Genomic DNA, 24,411 nt, shown 5'->3' with positions numbered 1-24,411 from the left:
TCATTTTGCTTTGCAACATTGATACTTTATCTCCACAAATAACACCGGCCTGAAAGAGTCCTGCCGTGTTGTTAGAGTTGCTAATGCTAATAGTTAGCTTGTGCTAGCTGAGACATGCTCTGCTCTTTCCTGGATGCTAAACCAACAACAGCTTTCCCCGTCTTAAGCCGAGATGGGTGAGTCCATGTATGCTAACTTGACATAACAACATTCAAATGTCAAGCTTTTATAATTGGAGTGTTTCTCCGGCTTTTTTCTATCAGAGACTAATGCAGGAAAGAGGGGTAGAAGACTGTTTTCATGTTCTTCCTGCATGTTAAACTCAGAGTGACCGATCATATTTAAAAAATAACAATGTTTTATCAGTGAACTTGATCTTTAACAAAACTTATTTTTGTTAAAGCTAGTTGTTCCTCTCACCTGAACTCCCAGAATACCAAATATGATGAAGAATGCACAACAGATGAGGACAATGTTGCCAATAGGTTTCAGGGAAGTGATAAGAGTCTCCACCACCAGCTTCAGCCCCGGCGCTCTGCTAATAACTCTAAGGAACAGAAGAAAAAGACCGTAACAATCTATAAAAATAAACAGAGCCCTGTAGAATCTAATATTTTACTTTCCCCGTCTCCACACATAGTTCGGATTGATGTGTATCATTGGTCTGTTATCACAGCTTTCAAACGGTGCTGATTAGATGAATTATTGTTCGCAGGGGAAAACAAAGCTTTAGGGAGAACACAGTTATTCAGTTAGGGCTAAATTACGTGTTTGCTGTTGCAATTATTAAATAAACTGATAAATAAATGGATGTTAGGGAGTACTCTGTCACAGAGTCGCACCCTGCTTTCATTTCTGAAAAAGTTTAAAATTTCTAAGGATCAAACTGCAGGCGTTGAGGCCATAATTCAAAGGCAAGTTTGAATTAATGACTGAAAAGCCTGAATGAATGATCGTAAATAGGGACTGTTGTTACCGTCTGTGTGGACTCTAACGTGGGTTCACAGCTAATTCGTCTTCAACCGCAGACATATTCAGAGTTTTGATTTACTTACAATATGTTCATAGATGTGTTATTTAGTTAAGCGTCTTCGATAATTAGCTTTAGATTTAAGTGACGATGTGTATTTTCCCTGGTGATGGATGGAAGTACATACCTAAATCATTGCAAGCAAGCAGTAAATTTGTGTTCGAGTACGACCTTACCAACAGATGCCCATTAGGGTCCAAAATCCCCAAGAGTGCTAATTTTGAACGAGCACTGCGTCAGATCGTTCAACCTCCAGCAAATCAGACTCCTTTTCATCACTAGCAACGAGCAAAGTAGTAAATGTGTAAAATGATGATTATGAATGGTAAATGTTTTGTAACCGTTTGTTACAAATCAGTGAACACATTTTGTCCTCATGGACTCCCACTGCATCTAATGTGGCGTCGCCCAGAGACCTAAAACTGCTCCTATGTATTTTAGACCCAATTTTTGTAGTTGTATGTTGCAAAGCCGCTAATTTTTTAACAAAAGTGCATCGTTTTATTCATTTACAACAACATTTTGCGGGATATTTGCAGAGATTAATGGTAAAAATGCCACATTGTCTCTTTAATATAAAAGTTTGCCAAAATGTAATCCAGTTAGGGGATCCAGAGCTTCACTCGTCAAACGTTCGTAGAAATATTCCTATAATCCAACCTATGAATGACATTTAGACCTTGATTTATGAAACAGCGGTGGACACTCGTATGCATGTTCTTCTGCAGTCATCTGATGGTGAAACCCATCTGTGCATACGCAGGTGCTCGAGTCCTTTTATGCTAATTTGAATACAGAAACGCCCTCCATTAACCGTATTTGGTCACACCATGTCCTCAGCTCATGACGGGATTCCCTGGGTTCTTCCCGAAAAAAAAAATTAACAAAAAAAAAAAAAAGAAAACGTTTTTGACAGACAGATCAAGCAGAGGACATTCTGGAGGGTTCTCATAGTTGTAAAATAGAAAATGGACTGGAAGTGGATTTGTGCGGTTCGTCTGATGCTCCACAAAGGTCCCAAATCACAGCATAGCTCCAGAAGGGTCTCCTTCGGGAAGCAGATCAGTGTGCTCACGGAGGACATGTTGCCTTTGAGTTCAAGTTCTGCCAAAACCTCCAATAACAATAATAAGTAGAAACGATCTTTGATATAACACCTCTCAAAATAAAAATCACAAAGTGCTTCACAAGGAATAAATAAGCTACAAATGATTAAAATATCATGAAAAAATGGGAAGAGTAAAACTTGTGATTAAAAAATAACACAATGTCAGCCATGCTGTAATGTCCGATTCCCGTTGGTCACACGTGTCTTTTATAGGCTTTAGCACCAGTTATGTTACACAGCTGTTTTTCCTCTCATATAATTGTTTATTGGGTAAAATACTTTGTAGATGAAGAACATGTGTGGATGATAAATACCACACAATGTGTAACATAGTTCCTACACAGAACATACGCACAGATCTGTGTGTGAGTACGGTTGATAAATGAGGGCCCCGAGAGCGGCTGTGTGACGTGTAAAGCGGCGTCCAACGACCAGAGGATGCATCCTTTTTCACGGCGCTCTGTGGGACTACAAGGTGGCGTGAATGATATCGTCGTTGGGGGATTTCTGCCACATTTTTCAGCGTTGGAAAAAAGTATGAGGTTAAAGCAGCAACAATACTGTATTTTTTTTTTTTTTTTACATTTTGCTTCACAGGCAACTCTTCTGGTTTTTACAAATGCAGTTTTTTTTTCTTACGTGTGCTGATGTCATTTCCTACTGAGTTACAACCAATCAGCGTGTTTTAACCACAAGTCCTCTACCAACCTCGAGAACAAACCCTGGTTCAGTTCCTCCTTTGGTCCCTGAAATGGCCTGTAAAGTGGTCTATCAAGGTTTGATAAAATTACCCTAAAGTCATGAAAATGGCCCTGTTGTTTCACTTGAGAAAAAAGTTAAAGAGTTCAAAATGCCTGGCATTTATGTGTACCTGAGGGGACGCAGCGTTCTGAGCAGTCGGAGAACTCGGAGCACACCCAGGATCTTTGCCCCTCCCGCCATGGACACAACAATGTCAATGAGCGACACAAAAACCAGGAATCCATCCAGAACGTTCCAGCTGCTCCGTAGATAAGCCTTCTCACCCATGTAGAAGCCCATAGAAACAACCTGCAGAGGAGAGCATGGTGAGTAAGAACGATACAAAAACACAGACCGCACATGGCAAATTCACATATAACACAATGTTGTGGGTTGTCAAATGCAAAACATAGAGTTGGAAAAATCATGAGGAGAGGCGGTGATAGGTGGACAAAATGGCCGAACGACTCGGTCATAGAGGATCCAAAACTATTTCCTCCATGTGTATGTGTGTGTGTGTGTGTGTGTGTGTGTGTGTGTGTGTGTGTGTGTGTGTGTGTGTGCACATGTCAACATGAGCAGCACATAGATGCAACACTTTCAACACAGATTTTATGTCACACTCACACATGCTGCAGAAGAGTTGTAGTTTCCTCGTTCACAGATGGACATTTTTCTTGGAAAAGCAGCAGTGGGAGCATTATGCCTGCTTAGGCAGAAATCCGCCACTGACATTTCAAGCTGTTTGCCAAGTGTTCAGTAAAGCTTAAAGGGACCTTTGGGGTGCAGGGGGGTGGGGGTACTGCAAAACGGTGAAGGATCAGTGCCTGGACAAAATGCCAGGCACTGATCCTTCACCATTTTAAAATTAAACTGAGCATGGAGCATCTTTTTCAAGCTTTGTAAATATGATTTAGCATTAACAGCTTCCTGTAGCATCTGCATGACATTTACTATCAGAAACTACTCCTTACATTTAACAAAGGACACGCTTTGCATGAAAAATGTTTTCAAAGAGCTGACCAAATCTCCAACCCTTGCTGCGTTTGTTTATTCGGCTCCATCTTGTACACAACCCTAAACTCTGAGACAGAATCCTGCAGAGGAATTAGCGCTACTCAAACAAATGCTTCAGCACACATTATGGAGATACACATGATTCAGACACGAGGGGATACGTGTGCTGCTCGGCCAGGGGGCCGACAAGTCCGTGACTGGTTAATAATTGATTTTCAGAGCGCATAATTGATGGCCCACTTACGCCAGAATCTTTCCCAGAGAAAACAGACAGTGAAGGAAGCCGGGAGGGGAAAAAAAGATAAAAGGATGGTGGAAAGGACTGGTGAGAGGAGGGGTGCCGTGAAAAAGCAGACTTAAAAAAACCTTTAAAGGAGATGGAGTGTTGGGAGACTGCTGGACTACATCTATGTAAGGCTAGCTGCTAATTAGTAACATTGCCCATTCTCCAGAAGAACTGAAGGAATGGAGAGATGGGAGGAGGGTGAGCTTTGAGGAGCAAAGACCAGCCTGGCAAAGAGCAACCTGGACAACATGGGTGGAGATGTAAAAAACAAAAAACAAACAAACAAAAAAAAAAACAGGCAAAAGGCCTCTCGGCGTGGGGCCGGTGTCGGCAGTAAAAAAAGAGACAGGTGGTAAAACGTTACCTTGAGAGTCATCTCGCCCACAAATATGGCAGTAAAGATGTAGTTGGAGATGGTGAGAAAGACTCGTTCCTGTACAGAACAGAATGGAAATGGAGAGACGTCTGAGTGTCATAAACGCAAAATGAGCCTATCAGGTCTTTTAAACCTTCTTTACTCCACCTTTTAGATAATAAAACTGAATACAGCCTCTGTGGACAACCCGTTATGACATGAGAATTCACACAGAGACAAGTATTTTAGGTGGATTTACCAAGCTGCCTTGTAGTATCTTGGGTCTCTCCAGAGCCACTGTGATGCAGTTGGAAAAGATAAAAACCAGCACTATGTAGTCAAAGAGCTTATGGGCGATGATGGACTGACACATCTGTCTGAACCTGAAAGGAGAGAAGAAGCATTCAAACAGACAATAAGATTGTTTATAACCAAAAGAAAATGACTGTAGATGAGTACCCTGCTTAAAGAAATGTTTGGATTGATTAAAGTGAATTTCTACGTTAATTAAAAACAGTTTTACTGCCTGCTTCACACTCGGCTGCAAAACGCTTCAGCAAAAGTTAGAGATCATGGTACGATGAAGCCAACAGGACCACATCACTTGCAAAAACCAGAGTCCCGATGCTTAGGCCACCAAAACGGATCCCCTCACCACCTTGGCTGCACCTAGAAATCAGGTTCATAAAAGTAACGAACAGAATTGGAGACAAAGGGCAGCCTTGACAGAGTCCAACTCTCACCAGGAATGAGCCTGGCTTACTGCAATGTTGACCAAGCGCCGACACCGGTCATACGGGGACCTAACGGGCCGGGTAACCCATACTCCCAGAGTAACCTAACAGGATCCCCTGAGGGACACGGTCATCTGCCCTCTCCAAATCCATAAAACACATGTAGATTGGTTAGGCGAACTCCCACGCACCCTCCAGGACCCTCCTAAGAGTGTAGAGCTGGTCCAGTGTTCAATGACCAGGATGAAAACCACGTTGTTGCTCCTGAATCTGAGGTTCAACTATCCGGTAGAGAACCTCCTCTCCAGAACCACTGAATAGATTTGATGAGAGAGGCTCAGGAGTGTGATCTCCCCTTAGTTGGAACACACCCTTCAGTCCCCCTTATTAAATAGGGAGACCGCCACTCCAGTCCACCAATTCAGCAACACTTCCCTCAACTTTGTAACTAGTTCTCCTGAGGAAAAACACAGGTATACTACAACTTATTTTGGAACACACACAAGCCACAGTCAAGGGGACAACAGCACAGATCTGCACCCCTGAATGACTGAAAGGCTCTGCTTTTTAAAGGCTTAAGCTGTCTGGTTGCTGAGTTGTTTCAGCTGCTGCTGAGCAGCAGCATGCCTCTCTCCAAGGTGCTGAACGGGAGAGCAGGTAACAGAGTGGCAGTTTGCACAGGCACTGTCCAACGTGCTGATCTCAGGAGCAATCGCGGGGGCCATAACACTGCGTCAACTTCTGCGGGTCTGTCGCAGAGCCCTTGCGTCGACACATAATGCCATTGCTTTGTACTGACGCAGATGGAGAAGTATAAATCAGGCATAAATTCCACAGGCAGCACCATTAATAAGCTAGCTGCTGTTAGCTCCTCACCTTCAGAAATATGTGTCTACAACTGCAAAACTCACTAACTGTCAGGTTCGTTGGCAGATCAGAAGCGTGACTGAGAGTTCTGTTGCCCAGACGCGGAGAGACGGAGATAACCGGCGTGGTTATCTCCTGAAGGTGTAGTTTGGAAGGTTTTGAGGGCTGGCAAGCCTGGAGACTCGATACAAAGTCTGGTGAGAACGATGACTGAGCAATGAATGAAACGCCGGCACTTCCTTAAGTAGTGTCGGCGTGATGACGTCAGTCGCCACGTTGGTGAAAGGAATGAATGGAATGCAGTCAGCTGGAGGAGTTCGTGACACTAACATGTTTTTTAAATGGTATTGGCATCAACAACTTGTACATTTTTATTTAGGGAATGCACAGCTTAGCCTAACTTGAGCTAGCAGTTTGTTTGTTTCTACAGCACAAGTTAATTGTTGTTTCTATTTAAATAATTAACATGTTAGACAAAAAATTACTCCTGTTTACGTTAATCTAGTTCAAAACAAATTATATTAACATCCCTCCCAGAAGCCTCCAGTGTGCAATGCTGTACTGAGACTGCAGAATAGTGGGATTTGAGACAAATCCACAAAGAAAAAAGGGAGCGGGAGGGCCGATGGCACAAAGAGATGGGATATCCAGAAGAGATAGTGAATATGCATTAGAGCGAACTGAGCATGTGATGTGTGTGCTGCCAAAAAGCAATTAAATATCTCCAGTTGTGTGTTTATTGGAAGGGTTGAAAAAGAAAAGAATGAAAATGGCCAAAATGAAACAGAGAAAACACATTTAAATGTTTTATATTAAAACACTCAGATGTGTCTAATTTATCCTTTACTTGCAGGTTTGAAGTCATCGCTATAAAGTAATCCATAACTTAATGAATATTGGGTTATTATAGATTTACCCCCTGAGGCCTGTTTGGCTAAAAGAAAATAAACTTGTTGAAAAATGTTATTTTCTGGGAGAAAAAACATAAAGCTAATGGAACACATCTGTGGAAGCTTAGCAGACTGTTTATTCTATTGATGAGGTTAAAAATACGAGGTGGTAATCCATCATTTTAATGGTGTGAAATAAATGTTCAATGTTTCAAATCAGCAAACGAATCTGGATATCAGACCAAAAAAATTACTGGCTAAATACAAAATTTTGTAAGGATAATTACATTTATTAAAGGAAATACAGCATCCAAACCAACCTGGGTCGATGTGAAAAAGTAATTGCTTTCTAAACCGGTAACACCCTTGAGTGTAAACACTGCAATCACACACTTGTGATAACTGGTAATGAGTGTCTTACTCCACCCACACTTCCTGTTTGAAGAATGCACCAAAAGGAGGTGTTGCCTGGCAGACTGAGAGGGCGGCAGGTACACAGACAATGCTCTTCTTGGTCAACAGTGGTTTTAGAATCCCCTCTGATTTTAACCAGGGGCTGCACAGCAAAGGGACAAGGCTGCCCAATTCCAAATAGTACTCAAAATGTGTCAAAATTGTCCTTGCTTTCCCCGAATCATGAGGACAGATCTGATGTATCCTCATTGACAAAGGCTATCCCAGCATTCTTTCGAACATGAGATTATTTATTTTGTGTAATGCTGGCATTAAAGGCAGCACAAAATTAAGGTTTTAAATGTTATATAATAATATCTGTGGGTAAAAAAAGTAAAAAAAACCTACAGTGCTTGTGTTATTGGGGGTTCTTTGTTGAACATTTTTGTTCTTTGAATACATATTTTTGTCAAAAAACACCAGAAAAGTACTTAACTTCTGTTTAGCACCATCATGGTTGATAGGCAACAAGATGCTGAGGTGGAAATAAATCAAAAGGCTAGACTACCCAAATTCAATTTTGCTCTTTTCTGGTTCAGGAGTCAAGAAAACACCTAACCTAGTTTAACCGGGTAGGATGAGTTCTCACGATGGCCCTGAATTTGGACGGAGCTGATAGCTAAGTGAGCTAGGTCAAACTTTTTTCTAACTTTCTTCTGGGTTCTTCCATCCTTGAAATGTCCTAGGAGGGGGCTACTTCATGCCAGGTCGATGCTTTTCATCTAAATGTAATCAGGTGTGGCTAAGAAAGCTGAACTCAGCTTTCCAAGTAATGTGAAACAACAGGTAAGTCATGAATTAACAATGGGGCCAGTTAGTATTTCACACAGATCCTTGGTGGTTCGGGTAGCTGCTTTTGCTTGATCATCATTATTAAAACTAGGGAGTTTTTGCTCTCGATCCGATTCTGAGTCATTTGATTTTGATCAATACCGATACCGAGTCCCGATCCCATAGTTTTCATAAAAGCATTAACATAATAAGAAATAAAACCCAAATTGGGGGGAGTCCAGGGGGTGAAGAAAGCATCAAAATAAGAAGAAAACACATCAAAATTGTCTTAAGTTTCACTTTCACTTTTAAAAAGTACACCGATTTAAATAAAAGTTTATATTGTGAATATACTTAAAAGCAGCAGCATTGCTCTTATGTCAGGTTGTTTACTCCCTCAGTATGCAGCTGTGAACAATGTGTGTTCATGTGATAGAGTAGGCAGGCGGAGTCTTCGGCAGGCAGGGTCACTTTTCTCTGCATAACACCTGTAGCTCCAGTGCGTAGCTCCAGTGCTGCAGAACTAGAGACCCAGATGTTTTGCAGTTTGTTGGAAATTTCTCTTTGTTTATCAGTGTAACCTTCTGTCGGCGGGCTCCACGTTTTGGTCTGACTTCACTGTGGTCTGTGACTGTTAGAGGTAAACTGGGGATTAATAGAGACCGTTGATTTGCTTTGTTGATGCCCGAAGTGAAAAGCCTACAGTGAATGTAGCTTGTTTGAAGGCAGCAAATCATGGTGCTGTCCTTTCCAGCATGTTAAACACCCAGTTTGGATACATTACAAGTGTCTGTAGCTCAGCCTTTGCTGTCCGGTTTAAAATACCACCAAGCTGAAGATACTTCAGCTCTCGTGAGGAGACACGGTAGCTGAGTACTTGCCTGCTGTAAATTGTGTGATGTTACGGTGTTGTTTTCATACAAGAAACAAAGATTGCCGATGTAGAGGGACTTATTGAAATTAAAACTAAGCCATTTTTATTCAATTTGAAGATCTGTATCTAAAGATGAATTTAAAAAGTCATGTTTGTTTTAAAAGGTTCAATCCGATTTATTTCTCTCATTTCGGATTCTTTCAAAAACATGATCGGGCCAGATTTCCGATCACGTGATCGGATCGGAGCTTCCCTAATTAAAGTACTTTCTTACATCAGCAATCAGTTCGACCCAAACTTGACACTACATGATGCGAGAAAATCGACCCTCATTAACGTAGTTGTTGTAGAAGAATCAATAACAATGTCTCACTTGTTCCGAGGGGAGAAGAGGAAGATGGACCAGTCCTCTCTTGTCTCGCACCAGTCGGGTCGGTACACTTCTAACATCTTCTGGATGCGAAAGCACAAACTCTGCAACAAGTAAACATCATAACATATCACGAAACGTCCATCTTGGCAGAGACGCTCACAACTACTACGTCTAATTAACCTCATTTTACTTGTTTGCAACGAGAACAATGGGAGTTTTCAATGGAAGCATGCTTCTTATGTAGAGCACATACAATCCTATACAAGAGAGCGAGGGATTATTGTTTGTGTTCAACGTTAGAGCTAATGGTTTGTTTGTAGCTAAATGTGTTTACAGATGCTCTCATCTGCATCAGTGAATTTGAAAATGTAGTCAGGAGCAAGTTGCTCTTGCTTATGCCTACATACGTAGTCAATGTCATCGTCCAGGTCCTCCTTGTCCTTGCTGCGTGTGTTAACCTGGGGGAAGACGTCAGTAAGCAGGCGGCTCTCTGGGGTTTCCCCTCTAGTTTGCTGCCGTTTTGGAGGTAGCGGGAGGTGTGACAGTGGGGTCTTCCCATTACAGTCCTGGTGAACCCTCTCCAAGTCCTCACTGCTGCTGATTACCAGTCCCCCAGAAAGGCTCTTCTTCCTGCGGTGGAGTGGGTGATGTGGATCAACTGGAACCTGCAGCACGTGAGGTAGCTCCAGGGAAAGAGCTCGGCGATCCCTCCGTGAGGCTATGCATCCATGGAACTCCGGATGGGGAAGTCGAAGACAGTTTGGAGGAGATAGAAGAGACTCCTCCTCATCTGGCTGGATGTGATGGAAGAGGTGATGGTGAGGTGACGAGGAGGCACGAGGACCACGGACACGAAGGCTTCCTCCAACCACCCCTCCAAAACCCCCGAGCCCGTAGGCGTAGAAAGGCCTGGTGGAAGTGGGAGTGTAGCCAGGACTCGCAGTGGGAGACGAAGAGGAGCAGGGTCGGCCTCCGAGGCTGCTCCAGCTGGAACGGCGGGTCCACAAAGGGTGAGGCTGGGGAGGGAGCGGTCTGCCCCAGTTGTGATAACCTCTACCTGGATACTGAGAGGCAAAAGCTTTGAATGCTCATGAAAATCATTTCATACAATTACAAATAATAACAGTGTTTTTTAAAGAGCAAGTCACCCCCTACCAGATTCTTACTCAGTTCCCACTTCGTGTTTGAAAAATGCAACAAATGCTGTTGCCTAGCAGAACGAGAGGGCAGAGCTGCTAACAAGCACACACACTCACGACATTGTGACATCATAATGTACCAGCTAACATCATAGTGTACCTCTTAGCCAATAGCGGAAGTATGAATAACACTGATGTGTCAAAAGAATGTGAGACAGGTCTAAATCAGGCATGATCAAAGTGCGGCCGGGGGGCCGTTTGTGGCCTTCTGACTGACTTTGTGCGGCCCCAGGTTGATTTCTAGAGTGGTGGAATTTTATCAATCAGGCAGTCTGTTTAAAGTAACACTAGTTTTTAAAACTTTAGGCTATTAGTGGGTTCTAGTGACTGTGTAGGTAGAAACATGGCTTGCAGTTAGCTTTTTCATTTTGCCGACTATCAATTAAAAGCACAAGAAGAAGAAAAAGAAGAATTTAGCTTTTTTTGGCATCATGGCAGAGCCTGGAAGTAAGGGTAATTAGGGTAATGTCTTTGGAGATTAAGCAAAGAGCTAAAACAGAGTGAACATTGGCACAACCTCCATTAGTTTGAGGAAGCTAAAGGAGGCTATAAAATCATGGACTGATGGTGACCTGGCTTTGTTGCTACTGGACTTGTAAGTAATACTATTTTTTTGCCAAACAGTGTGGATCTTCTCACTTTGTGGTTTATTTTAGGATTAGTTAGTTGTGTTACCATTAGCTCATTTTTAGCGCTAGCTGCAGCAGCTTGCAGCACAGTTGTTTACGGCAGTTGTAGTTCCGCTTTCAACCAGTAGGATAACAAATTAGGAAGCTGTTTAGTGTTACTTTAAACTTGATTTTACATTTTAATGTCCAGAGTTTTACTGTCTAACTTAGACATTATTGAGCATACAGTTAAAATATGAATTTTTTTGTGGCCTGTGAGGACTTTTAACTTTCAGATTTTGGCCTCTGTCTTGAAAAAATTGGACCTGTGAAAATGCTTGCAATTCCAATTAAAACAATTGCTTTCTTAGTCACTAAGCTTCGGCCAAATACGTAAACATCTCATTATTTCACTTTTAAATGCACCAAAGCTAATGTAGTTAGTAATTATCTTTACAATCCTTTTTACTTACCACAGCTCTCCTGTCCAAATCAGCCCTGCCAAGAGAAATAACGCTATTCTTCCTGGAGCCAAGCGAAAAGGTCAACTTCTCCCCAGGAAACAGACCAGCGGGTAACATGGATGGGTCCAGGTGCCCATTAGGGGTCAGGGTACAAATCTTTGGGTCTGCAGGAGAAGGAAAAAAGGTGGGGAGGCAAAGAAAGAAAAACAATGATTGTGTTTAGAGACGGTGAGTAGAAAGTGGAAAGAAGCTGTCAAAGCAAGAAAGATAGATTATTAAATAAGCCCCTTGCCTCCCTTTGTTTGTGTTTCCTCTGCTGCTGGAGTGAAAATGGAAGTCTCTCCATCACTGTACACAATAAATGTCCTAAAACAATGTTACAGCCACTTCCAAGGGCCAGAGGAAGGTTTAATTTACAATAAATTGCCTTTCTGAAGGCAAAGAGAAACTCATAATAGCAAAACAGGGGGATATCTGCCCGTGGTTTACCCATTCTTGAACATATACCATAGTTTATGAACATTAACGTTCCAATTGTGCTTTTCTTTTGTGCACAGTGACATTTAAAAGATGCATTTTGAGCTGAGGAGAACAGTGATCAGACCTCATCAGACACCTCCCTGGTGAGTGGCTGAACGCTGCTCCGTGCTGCAGAAGTTGGGCTGATTCTGAGTGTTTAATTCTGCCACCACAGCAGATGAGAAAGTTACACACAACATGAATTACATAAAGTTTGTTGGGCTCATAGTACAGCTTGGTAAAAAGAGCTTAATAAGATTAGCTGTGAAAATGTTTGTTCCTCTGAAGCTTTAGATGGAAAATGACAGATTAAAATGTTCTGATTAAAATAACGCAGAAATGGAGGCAAATAGGAACATGAACATACTAAATTGCTCGGTCTGGTTGGTTTAGAGATTTATGCAAAATACTGTCTTTTGTAGTGAAATGATATATTTGATATTCTGAAGTATTTAGAGTACGTCGTTGAAAAGTGGCAGTCTTTATTCTGCAGCAAAAATCCTGCAAAGCTTTTATACCTGAGAGGTGCAGGGGGTCCTTCTGCTTATCATTCTCGTCAAAATTACAAGAAGACCTGTCATCGTCCGAGTAAGAGCGGTTTGCATCACCCTGTTTGAGTGACAGCAAGAGAAAACGAAATGGGTGAGAGTGAGAGACGGTGGCATCAGGACAAATTAAAAAGAGTCAGAGAAGGAAAAAAGTGAGCAATTACAAGATAACTTAAGCAGGAACTGCCACTCTTTTCCTCCTCTTATTACAGAATTATCTGGAGGACCAGTGCCACCTGGTTTACACACACTCCTCTAAAACACGTCCATGCACAGAGAATAAAAATAAAAGAGCACATTGCAGGAAAAGGTGGACATCTTCTTGACACATTTTCAGTGCACACCTCAGCTTGGAAACCTTCAACCAGGATGGCAACCAGTAAGTTGAAGAGCACATAGTTTCCAAACGTCATGAGGGCCACAAAGTAGAGAGCAGCGAAGGGAGAGGTGGACGCCATGCCATTGTACAGAACCATGTTCCAGTCCTCCTGAGTGAGAATCTACGACCCGCACAGAGTGGAGAACATTTTGTTTGTTGGTTTAACAGAAAGGCAACATCTTCAGCATATCCCTAAAGTGGGTTTATGTCGTTACCTGAAAGACTGTGACGATTGCCCAAAGCAAGGAGTCAAAGTTCTTTCTGTCGGGAACTGTGTCTCCTGCCTCAGTCTTCAAACTGAACTTACAGCCAAATATGTGCATTCCCAGGATACTGAAAAACCGTAAACATGTTCAGTAATCACAGCTGAAATCACATAAAAACAACCAGCGATTGTTTTCAGACTGTAAGTAATATCCCAAAAAGTTTACATTTTGGATTAATAAAGCATTTTTACTGCAAGCATTAAAGGGATATTTCACCGCTTAGTGAAATTCAATCTGTTGCCAATATTCCCGAAAGTTAGATGAATGGGAAAAAGCACCCTGTAGCCAGCCCAGTCATTCCCTAATCTGGCAGAATTTGGTTAGCTTTAGCTTAGCATAAACAATGCGAGTGAATGGTAACAAGCTAGCATTTCAATAATTCAAATTCAAAAAGACACCTACTTCCATATACACAAATGGGTGACTATCAGGCTAATCCAATCCAATGCAATCCGCCTTTATTTGTCTATCACTTTATACACTGTTGACCAAAGTGCTTCACACAGATGAAAACACACCGACATAATTAAAAACTGTAAAACATGGATATTATATTCAAACATACAAAACCATTGTAAAATAAATAAAACATAACACTGCTTAAAGGCAGGAATGGATACGAATAATCAGTCAGTGTTAAAAGCCAGGGAATAACGGTGACTCTTGAGGAGCGACTTAAAAACGACCAGAGAAGATGCCTGTCTAATATTGCCTGGAAGCTGGTTCCAAAGTCCAGGCGCGGCAGTGGAAAAGGACCTATCTCCTCTTAGCTTTAGCCTCGTTCTTGGAACCACCAACTGCTGCCGGTCAGCCGACACTCAGTGGTCTCCTTTAAAAAGCAGCTGAAGACTCACTTGTTCAAGCTGGCTTTTGTATGACCTTCTTCACCACTCTCTCCTTATTCTGCTCTCCCCACCTACCACCTTCTTCAGGATTCACTGATTTCCCTCTTTCCTATGAACTCTCTCTCTCTCTCTCTTTACATTTTTTAATCACAATAGTCTATTTTTCTAATTTGAAACATATTTTTAATCATTTTCAAAATAATTTTTTATATTTTTAATTTTTGTTTTTGTGAAGCGACTCGTGATTTTTATCTTGAGAGGCACTAGAGAAAATATCTTTTCTTCTTCTTCAACTGGTGATTTGGCTCATACGGCACGAGCTTGTCCGATAGATAGGAAGGAGCCAGTCCATTCAACAATGTGTACGCCAACACCCGTATTTTAAAATAAACTCTAAAAGCAACTGGAATCCAGTGCAGAGAATCCAACACCGGGGTGACATGCTCATGCCTGCGAGAGCCAGTAAGCAAACGAGCCACAGCTTTTTGGACTAACTAAAGTCTATTGAGACAACTCTAACTCACCCCAACATAAAGACTATGTATTATGCTTGGTGCATCTTTGTGATGTCCGTTCTGTGTTTTCATTTTTTGTGATTCTTCATCATACAAAGGTCAAAAAGAGCTTATTTTATCCTTTGCCAGTTTTTTGAAAGAACAATGTAGTGAGTTGCACTAAAAATGGCAGAGCACATGAAAGGCATGAATTTTACATGACTTTTGAGGGAATCACAGTAGCAGGTATCTTTAGAGCCTTGTAGCAGTAGCTTACATCCATGTTTTGTAGCAATATCATCCTACATCTAAATCAGTTCCTGTCATTTCTTCATGTTTCGTTTTATGTCCAATTGCAGTCACAATGATTATTTAGGTCACCAAGTAAAATTAGGATCAATACGGAGTGATTTTTTTTAGTATTTTTTCCAAATGAAATGCTAGCTGTTACCATTCACTTACATTGTTTATGCTAAGCTAACTCTAACAGAATACTGCCAGATTAGGAGAATGACTGGGCTGGTTATAAAATGCTTTTTCCCACCGATCTAACTCTGGAAAATATGACAACAGGATACATTTCACTTAATATCCCATTTAACTAATTCACTGCCATTGACGACTAAAATGATCACTCGCATTTTTTCACTGTGTGGGCATCGGAACGAGCCCCTACACCGGGAGGACAAACATCTCAGATCTAAAGCCGATCTTCATCCATATACATCACACGTCACGTGATCAGGAAGCAGAAAAGCCATGTGTTGGGAGATCGTTTTGGGCCGCTGCTGTAAAAAAAGTGAGGTGCGAACCGGAAAAACACTCAAAAAGCACGGATTCTTCTTGATGTAAGAGCTGAGTCTACTCTTTGTTTTGGTTGTTTTGGCGTCGACATCATCCTAGCACGCAACGTTCTGTGGCTCTTAAAAAAAACAGTAAAAATGGTGAGAAATGCTGGCAGCGAAGGGCTTTACCGATCAGGAAACGGCTGGCAGCGAATGAGTTAATGTTATGCTCACAAATGTCATTTTTTCAGAATGACTTTTTCTGGCACCAAAAGCTTTGTAGAATTTAGTTGAATGATGGCATAAATTTATTAAAAAAAACACAAAAACATAACAGCTTAATATCAAAATTACTATAATGTTCACTTTAAGCCAGTATCTCACGGAGATGCAACCGTCTGAGACAAAATATGAACAACTGTAAAAGTCTGAAAACTGGTTCCAATAATTTCTGATATTGAATTTTAATGCCAATTTCAGCCGATATTAATGGTAGACTGATAACATCGAGCATCTGTAGTTTTAAGCCTTCCTCTTTGTGACTTTGAATGAAAGGCCAGGATGAGGGGTAAACGTGTGAGTCGGGGTAATTCTAGAAAATACGCTCAGAGATCAAAGTATTAATTAGAGCTTAATGCACAACGGTAAACTAACGGTAACCAGTTCCAGTTTAACTAAATGTTTAATGACAAAAACCATTTATCTCCAGATAAAACAACAAAGACACACATAAACTCGTCCTGTTCTCTGTATTTAATTTCATCCTATCTCTGTACCATGTTAATGGATTTTCTCTCTACTGTATGCTACCTGGGAACATGGCGTTACCTGAATATGAAGATAAAGAGCATAAGCAGCATGCAGAAGGTGGCCACGTTGTCCATGGTCTTCATCAGCACCACAAGCTGCCGTCTCAGTGCAGGCATGAACCTCACCAGCTTAATGACCCTCAACAGCCTGAACGTCCTGAGCACTGACAGACCGCCATCTGCCTGGCCGATGATCTCACACACACTGGGTTGTGGGTTATCCAACGGGTAGTTACATGCACACAGAGACATAATGGAGGATGTGGTGAAATTGTTAAACTTGGTGGTGATAACTGGTGGAAATAATATAATTCCTCATTATTCCACATAGATATTAGTCCTACACACAGTCAACATTTAAAATATCTCCAAAATCATTTTAGGACGAACTATTTTATATTATTTTAACTTCTGTTAGCTGGTAAGAGTAACATTATTGGTTCTAGGAAGACTGCTGTTTGGAAAACATTTTAGGTTTTATAGAGAAGAAGAAAGTTATAAAAATAATAAATGTTCTTTGTGACTGACGAAAACAAATGATGGGTATTGGTGTTACGTAACCAACCGGGACAATAGCAAAATAAATAGCAACAGCAGAAATTTAAAGTAATAAAAGTCAAGTAAAAAAAAAAAAACCTGATGATGACAATGATTCCATCAAAGATGTTGTAGGGGTTCCTCAGATATTCAAAGAAGCCAAAAGCGGTGAGCTTAAGTATCATCTCCAGGGTGAACATGCTGGTGAAGACGATGTTACAGATCTCCAGAACATTGGTCAGCTCCTCAGGCTTGGTGGGGAAACAGGAGACAGGAATCAGAAAAGGCAATTATTAGTTTGGTCCTTTAGAGTAACTTTGGTCATTTATTAACAGCTGTGATTCCAGAACAAGGTCAAAACTTACAGCTATTGCTGCAGATGTGCGCGTTTACTACATGGAATCAGGTGATTATTTACCAGTGGGGATGAAAAAGTTGATTGAATAATTTAATTATAACATTTCCCAAAGCAAACTAAAAGATTCCATCCTTGGTTTAAATCATACATGCCGCTCGATGTGATGTTTCACAGAAACAACTATTACCTATCCAGGTCATCACAACATGACAGCTTTGTACAGATGACTCAGGAGTTCCTGAATAACGTTTAATTTACACCGAGCGCTGAACGGACAGGGCTGGTTGCTGTACAGCTTCTGGACTGACTGCCATTCACACCGACTGCAGTTCATTTACTGAACATAGTTTGCCCCCGCAGGAGCTCTAAGTAACTAGAAATTAAACACAATACATTTAAAGATATATCATACATTGATTTTATAGGCCGGTAAAAAAAAAAAAAAAACACAGGCTTTATTTTGAAATATACAGATTACACCTTGCTGACACACATCTGGCTTCTCGTCTGGTTCATCTAATTTCTTTAACTTTGCGAAAATCTGCTTCTGGTATTCAGAAACGATAGGATCCTTGTGGAAACAGCCTGGAGCTCCAGATATGGAGCCACAGCGCACAGCAGCTGGCGAGAATGCTCTGATTGGTCTCTGTGTTTTTTGGTCTTTGTGAAAGCCGTATGCATTCTGGACCAAACCCGTTCCACCAGGGCCAGATTAACACTTTGTTGTGCCCTGGGCAACAATATTCAAGGGCCCCATCATCACGACCCAAGGATCACCATAATGTGGTCACATACAGAATATTTTACTGTAATATGCAGTAAATATACTCAATACTTAAATGCCTGACATCACGTAACCCGCTCAGGGTAACCTTTGACCCACCTCGTGTGGACTGACCAATGAGGAGAGGGTCTTAACTTGAGGCCCTCTCTTCATTGGTCAGTCTGCATGAGACTGACTCTCAACTGCTCTCAACTGATGTTCAAAGTCATAGGCAGCGAAGCGTCTCTGTGCAGCGCAAAAGCCCGGGTGGACAGTTTGTTGAATATAGGGTGATCATATTTCCATTTCCAAAAAGAGGACAGGGGATCTGTGCCTATGACGTCACACTATGGTAAAGCCACACAAACCACGTTGGGACCCATTTTTTTGTAAGAACTAAAATTAATATCAGATTCTGCCAATAAAAGGGCTCTAAAACAATTCATATGTAAATATTTAGCATATTTATTGCAAAATCTCATTTTTCTGCTTTAGTGCTGCAACAAGGTTTTATTAATAATAAATAATTATACCTTTTGTTTTACTACAGCATCGGTAAACTTTCTGTGCACAGATTATTAAGGATGCTTGTTTCAGCTGTGAGATTAGACGATAGGGCCACTGAAAAAATAATTTGTCACAGACTCCATGGAAACTTTCAGATAATCCACAAATAGTGGCTTTCAAATGGTTTTGTTACTTTTTGCAAGTTTATAAAAGAAGCAGATGAGACAGCGTGTCTGATAATTTAGTTTTTCATCTGATAATATTAGAACATGTCAGCGATGTCTGAGGAGCTTTTATAAACACTGTATAACTAACACTCCTGGAGAGGGTATGGATTACACAGATGCTTCTGGGGAGGGGGGTGGGGGGTCATTTTGCCTTGGCCCCCAAAATGTCTTGAAACGGCCCTGGGTGTGTGACTGAGTTTTGAATTGTATCAGATGTATAAATATGACATGTGTATAACTTATTGTTTTATACAGGTAAAAACGTGTAGTGGAGATAAATCTACCTACATTTTACTTTTCAACACTTTGTTTTGTTTTCTTGTTTTTATTTAACTATTTCCTGTCCTGTCTGTCTCTCATCTTCCTGCATCTCCTCTAAACTCTCCAGAAAAACTGCTGCCTGGATTCTTACTTTTTCACCTCACAAGTTACTTTTGAGCAGATCAAAGGGATCTCCTGACCGCAAAGCGGAGAGCGCGTTTCGATGCTGCGTCAGTGAGGTGAAATCACCGCAGCACAGGTGATGAGCTCCGCAGTAGCAGAGCGCTTCAGGCGTAAACAAGACAGAAAATAGAGAACATGTGCGGACATGAACGATTGTGTGCTAATTATAGTTTTTTGGTTGCGCCACTTTGAGAATGGGCCGTGCGCTGGAAGCAGCAGCCTGGAGCGCTGCGCAACAACAATTAGCGCTATATGTGCTCTCTGCTCAGAAGAGTCCATGAATGATGTAATAAAACTTTTTTCCGGCTCCCCTGGATGTGTAGGATATACAGCTCCCCCATAAATCGATCCCTGCTCCTGGATGAAAAGCCGGACATTTTCATCAATACAAGAACCCCCAGTCCGGACGCCCGGACAGAGAGTGAAAAGTGGACATGTCCAGGGAAAACAGGACGTACGGTCACCCTAGTTTAATATAAAGCGGGAGATTACAGATACAGTATTTTGCTCGTGCCCTTGCTGCCCTGGGCCCTTTAGAGTTCGTGGGCCCTGGGCAATTGCCCAGTTGCCCATATGGTTAATCCGGCCTTGCGTTCCACATGCTGTAAAAACGAGGGGTTAGCCATGTTTCTTTCTGCTGAAACAATTTTACAATGAGACCAACTGATGCCAGTTCAAGCTTCACTGGTACCAGCCATCAGTTCCTCAATAATCATAATTTGGTCATTGTTTTAAAGATTTACACAGCAAAATGATCCAAACCTCTCTTTGACGAATGTCTGAACTCAAAGAACTCCAGGTTAAAACTGACTGTGAAAACAACACAATGAGGGTTAAATGTCTTACAAATAGATCTGCTGCAAACGTTGCAGAAACCACAGAGGATAAAAAAATCAATAAAAATAAAACAGACAATTGTGATGCATCCCATCTCTGAGCTGAAAACACTCTGCCACTCAAACTGCCAATTAGTGGATGAGAATCCGTCTCCACCTGGAAAAGCAAATGAAGGATATTTTCACAACAATCAAAGGAGAAGAACAGAAGAGAGAGGGGTGGGGTAGAAAAATGTTTTCTAGCACATGTTATGATATGAAACACATCAGCAGGAATGAAAGGAAATGAGCTCGGAGAGTGCGTTTCATCTGTGTTGCATATGAAACATGAGGAGAACAGAAGAGCTGCTATCTGGCACTTGGCTTCAAACTGCATACATATAGAAGCAGCAGAGTGCATAAAACAGAAACGCACACTCACAAGTCACTTCTGGGTTTAGGTCTATTCGTATGTGCCTCTGCATGATAAGACAGGCTTTATTCAAGTGTGCTTTCTGTATGAATGTTGTGTTTGCACAATATGGATTCGGAAAAGGGTAGAATGCCTTCTCCGGGTCAGGGATGAGGTCCTGCTCCAAGAGGAGGAGTTTGAGTATCTTGGGGTCTTGTTCACGAGTGAGGGAAAACTGGAACGGGAGATCGACAGGCGGATCGGTGCTGCATCTGCAGTGATGCAGGCTTTGTACCGGTCTGTCGTGGTGAAGAGAGAGCTGACTCAGAAGGCGAAGCTCTCGATTTACCGGTCGATCTACATTCCTAACCTCACCTATGGTCATGAGCTTTGGGTAGTGACCGAAAGAACGAGATCGCGGATACAAGCGGACAAAATGAGTTTCCTCCGAAGAGTGGCTGGGCTCTCCCTTAGAGATAGGGTGAGAAGCTCGGTCATTCGAGAGGGGCTCGGAGTAGACCCGCTGCTCCTCCACATCGAGAGGAGCCAGTTGAGGTGGCTCGGGCATCTGGTCAGGATGCCTCTTGAACACCTCCCTGGTGAGGTTTTCTGGGCACGTCCAACCGGGAGGAGACCTAAAAGGAAGACCCAGGACACGGTGGAGGGACTATGTCTCTCACTTGGCCAGGGAACGCCTTGGGACTCCCCCGGAGGAGCTGGCCCAAGTGGCTGGGGAGAGGGAAGTCTGGGCCTCTCGCCGTAGGCTACTGCCCCCGCGACCCGACTCTGGATAAGCAGATGAATATGGATGGATGGATGGATGGATGGACAGACGGATGGATGGATGGATGGATGGATCAGATGCTTTCACTGATACCCCACTTTTCCTCCTGTTGGTTTCCATTTCAAAGCCAAGAGAAAAATAGCCAGCATGCGCTGCCAAAGTTAGTGAACCATGTCAGAGAAAACAACATTTCCAGCCCCCTCCCCTCCTCTAATCCGCTTCTGCTTCCAATCTATCTCCATTTCCCTCAGTTCTCCAACCCGCCTTTTCTTTCCTCTCCGTCTTTTTCCGAGTCTCATTATCAGGCTGACCCATCTCATCCCAGTCAATACCGTCATGTCAATCAGAGGAACAACAGGAGAAGAAGAGATGAGAAGACAGTGGGCAATGTTAGAAGGGGGGCGTGGGAGGGTTGGGGGGGGGGGGGGGGCTGGAGACAAAAGTTATCTGTTAATCTAAGAACTGGTTTTAATCCTACAATAAGAAGCAGGAAATTAAAAACAGATCTAGAACACGTCCTAAAGCTCTGACAAAGGACGAGTGATGTTTTGTTATTGACAAACCTGTCACAACTCTGGCTATCTGAGTGTAACTCTGACAAAACGCCATCATCACTCCCTCATCTAGCATTATTCGTTCTGTCTTCTCGACCATTACCCGTCGTTCCATGGTTATTCCCCCACCGTCCTCTCCCGTAAACTTTCTAATCTCCCCAAAGTTTTTATGTCCAACAGAGGTTTGGTCCTCTCGTTCTTCCACGCAAACACTCAGTCAGCATCATGTTGCTTTGATATGAATGAACAACCTGGTGAGATGCAGTCTAGGAGAAACTTCATAAATCATCGCACTATTGAGAAGAAGTCGATGTCAGAGACTCGTGAGTTCATTTCTTTAATGAGCCGCTGTAGACTACATCCAGCAGAGGTTATGAATTCTGCTAAAGGGATAGCTCAGAGCTTCTCCGGAGGGCTTCTGTGGGATGGTAATAATGGCTTGTAGTGTTTTTTTAACATATTTTTTATAGTTTAAACCTGTAAATTACTAATTTTTTAGGATAAAAATGAAAAAGTCTAAACTGAAATTTCTAAATCGTTTTTCTTTATGCGAAGCCTTAGGGCTGACACACGTCTCCTACAATTTGAATGAATCTTGTGCTCAAACTTGGGCTGGATGACATAAAAAAATAGTATATCAACAAAAAAAATGTTTACGTGCTTTTGTACGTGCAGCCCTGGCCATTTTATTTTTGGCATTTTTATTCTTTCTCTGCCTCTTCTCGCTGAGACATCTTGCTGCCTCATGCTCTGTTTTGGTTTGAGAGAGGAGGGCCTGGTGATGTAGCGTGCCGAGTCTGCGGTTTTGATTGATTAGGAGTAAGTAGTGAGTCTAGTATGCTGCTACCTGATAGGTTATAATGAAAAAATGTTATATTGAAAATAGGAAACTTTTTTATTGAAGTTTTATCGACCCACAGGTCTATTGACAGATATTGAACAATTGAATTATCGTCCAGCCTACTCAATCATTAAATTATTCAGCTAATGTTGAATTAATGCGAGACAGGAGGTAAGTCCAAATTCAGAGTGTGCACCCTTCTAAGGGTGCATTATGATACAGTGAAGCGACAAGGCTTTTCTCCAGATTTGAAGGACGTATCTGGTGCATCCTTCATGTCCTTTCCCAAGATTCATTGCCAGCCAGACAGGAAATGTTTGTTACTGCGGGAGAGGATTAAAGTTTCATATATTAGAAGTCTGGCATTACAAAAGTTAATAGATAAAAGCCGTCGTGTTGCAGATCCCCCGTTGGTATATCTATCCAAGGGGAGTTTGGATTAGGGTTAGGGTGATATGATCAGCATTTATGTCCTCTATGCTTAGAATATTTACATCAGATTTCACTGCCGAAGACAACTTTATGTATTGACATGACATGTGACAACCCTACAAGGTGATGTGGCAATCTTAAAAACACTATTTTGTAAATAGAATTTGCACGTTTTGGTCATATCAAATTAAAAAATGTTTGTTCATAATTAAAGGGGACATATTACACAAAACTCACCTTTTGCATCAATTTGTGAAAATGTGAAATCAAAAATCTTTCCATCCATTTTCAGTCCGTGTTTGTGTTTAGGAATTACAACAAGCTGTTAAAACAAATTCCAGTTTGTGATGTCACAAATGGGGGAATATTTTATAGTGGCAAGTGTATGAGAGAGCTGCTCCTGGAGGAGCAATGATTCTACTCTGAGCTCCTCCCAGATATTAGAGCTTCTCATCTTATAGTAGCCTGAGCGGGGGAGGGGTGGGCATGGTTTAACATAATGGCTCATTATGGGAGGTACTGGAAATGTTGAAATAAAAACTGCTTATACGTGAGAGGGATTTAGTGCAAACAACTTCATAAATATGATTTTGACCATTGGGTTTTTATAACTTATTAAATTCATATCATTATGTGTTTTCTACAGTTTAAAATCGTGTGAATTTAGAAAAAAAAAACATGAACAATTAGAAAAATAGTTCTGTGAAAGTTCCAGGCACATACAATAATCAACTACTCAGATTATTAAGTCAAATAATAAAAAGATGATTATTTTTTATATTGATATGAGTAAAAATACACAAGAAAATTAATGTAAATTACAACTTTAAATGTTATATTCTTCATTCCTGTTGAACTGACTGGGATTTTTGGCATTCTCAGTTTCTTTTAATTTAATATTTCACACATTTTCAGTATTTTTTTCTCTTTTTGTGGAAACATTAAAGGTAGAAAGCCCAAATAAACTAAAATAGTGTGTGCCCACAAAATCCAATGTGTGTTTCTGCATACAAACATATTTTGATATGCAAGCAGCCAAAACGGTGGTAAGAAAACTGCTGTGTAACTGCCATTGCACCGCCGATCTCTCCCCCACCTTCCACTCGTTTATTTTTAGTCTTCGGAGATGAGAGGAAGAGAAAGCAACTACTCTGTACACTGTCAGAGAGTGACTGGGTGGATGACAGAGGGAGAAATGGGGAGGCGGGTGTGGAGGGGGGTGTTAAACTGTGGGATGTAAAAACAGATTCAGAGAGTAGATGAGCCTCTTGGGGTAAGGAAGGAAGGATAGCAGGAAGGAAGACAATGAGGAACAAAGGGAT

The 24,411-nt window shown here is 41.6% G+C and overlaps 1 protein-coding gene across 3 annotated transcripts in view; it reads right to left on the bottom strand.

The window, feature by feature from the left end:
- The window catches only part of cacna1ia (calcium voltage-gated channel subunit alpha1 Ia), a 378,911-nt gene that overhangs the window by 80,956 nt on the left and 273,544 nt on the right, over positions 1–24,411 (bottom strand). For all 3 annotated transcript variants that reach the window (XM_054750503.2, XM_054750504.2, XM_054750505.2), the window contains exons 11-22: positions 17,052–17,203; positions 16,435–16,620; positions 13,432–13,549; positions 13,182–13,337; positions 12,808–12,898; positions 11,780–11,934; positions 9,907–10,563; positions 9,500–9,600; positions 4,797–4,920; positions 4,547–4,615; positions 3,010–3,188; positions 421–547 (exon numbers count right to left, since the gene is read on the bottom strand). In XM_054750503.2, the coding sequence (XP_054606478.2) occupies positions 421–547; positions 3,010–3,188; positions 4,547–4,615; positions 4,797–4,920; positions 9,500–9,600; positions 9,907–10,563; positions 11,780–11,934; positions 12,808–12,898; positions 13,182–13,337; positions 13,432–13,549; positions 16,435–16,620; positions 17,052–17,203 (2,115 nt within the window). The remainder of the gene's footprint in view (positions 1–420; positions 548–3,009; positions 3,189–4,546; positions 4,616–4,796; positions 4,921–9,499; positions 9,601–9,906; positions 10,564–11,779; positions 11,935–12,807; positions 12,899–13,181; positions 13,338–13,431; positions 13,550–16,434; positions 16,621–17,051; positions 17,204–24,411) is intronic.

The sequence above is a fragment of the Nothobranchius furzeri genome, chromosome 12, assembly GCF_043380555.1.
Source record: "Nothobranchius furzeri strain GRZ-AD chromosome 12, NfurGRZ-RIMD1, whole genome shotgun sequence".
Lineage (NCBI taxonomy): Eukaryota > Metazoa > Chordata > Actinopteri > Cyprinodontiformes > Nothobranchiidae > Nothobranchius > Nothobranchius furzeri.
The sequence above is the reverse complement of the archived record's forward strand: the minus strand, read 5'-3'. Positions and strand labels throughout refer to the sequence as shown.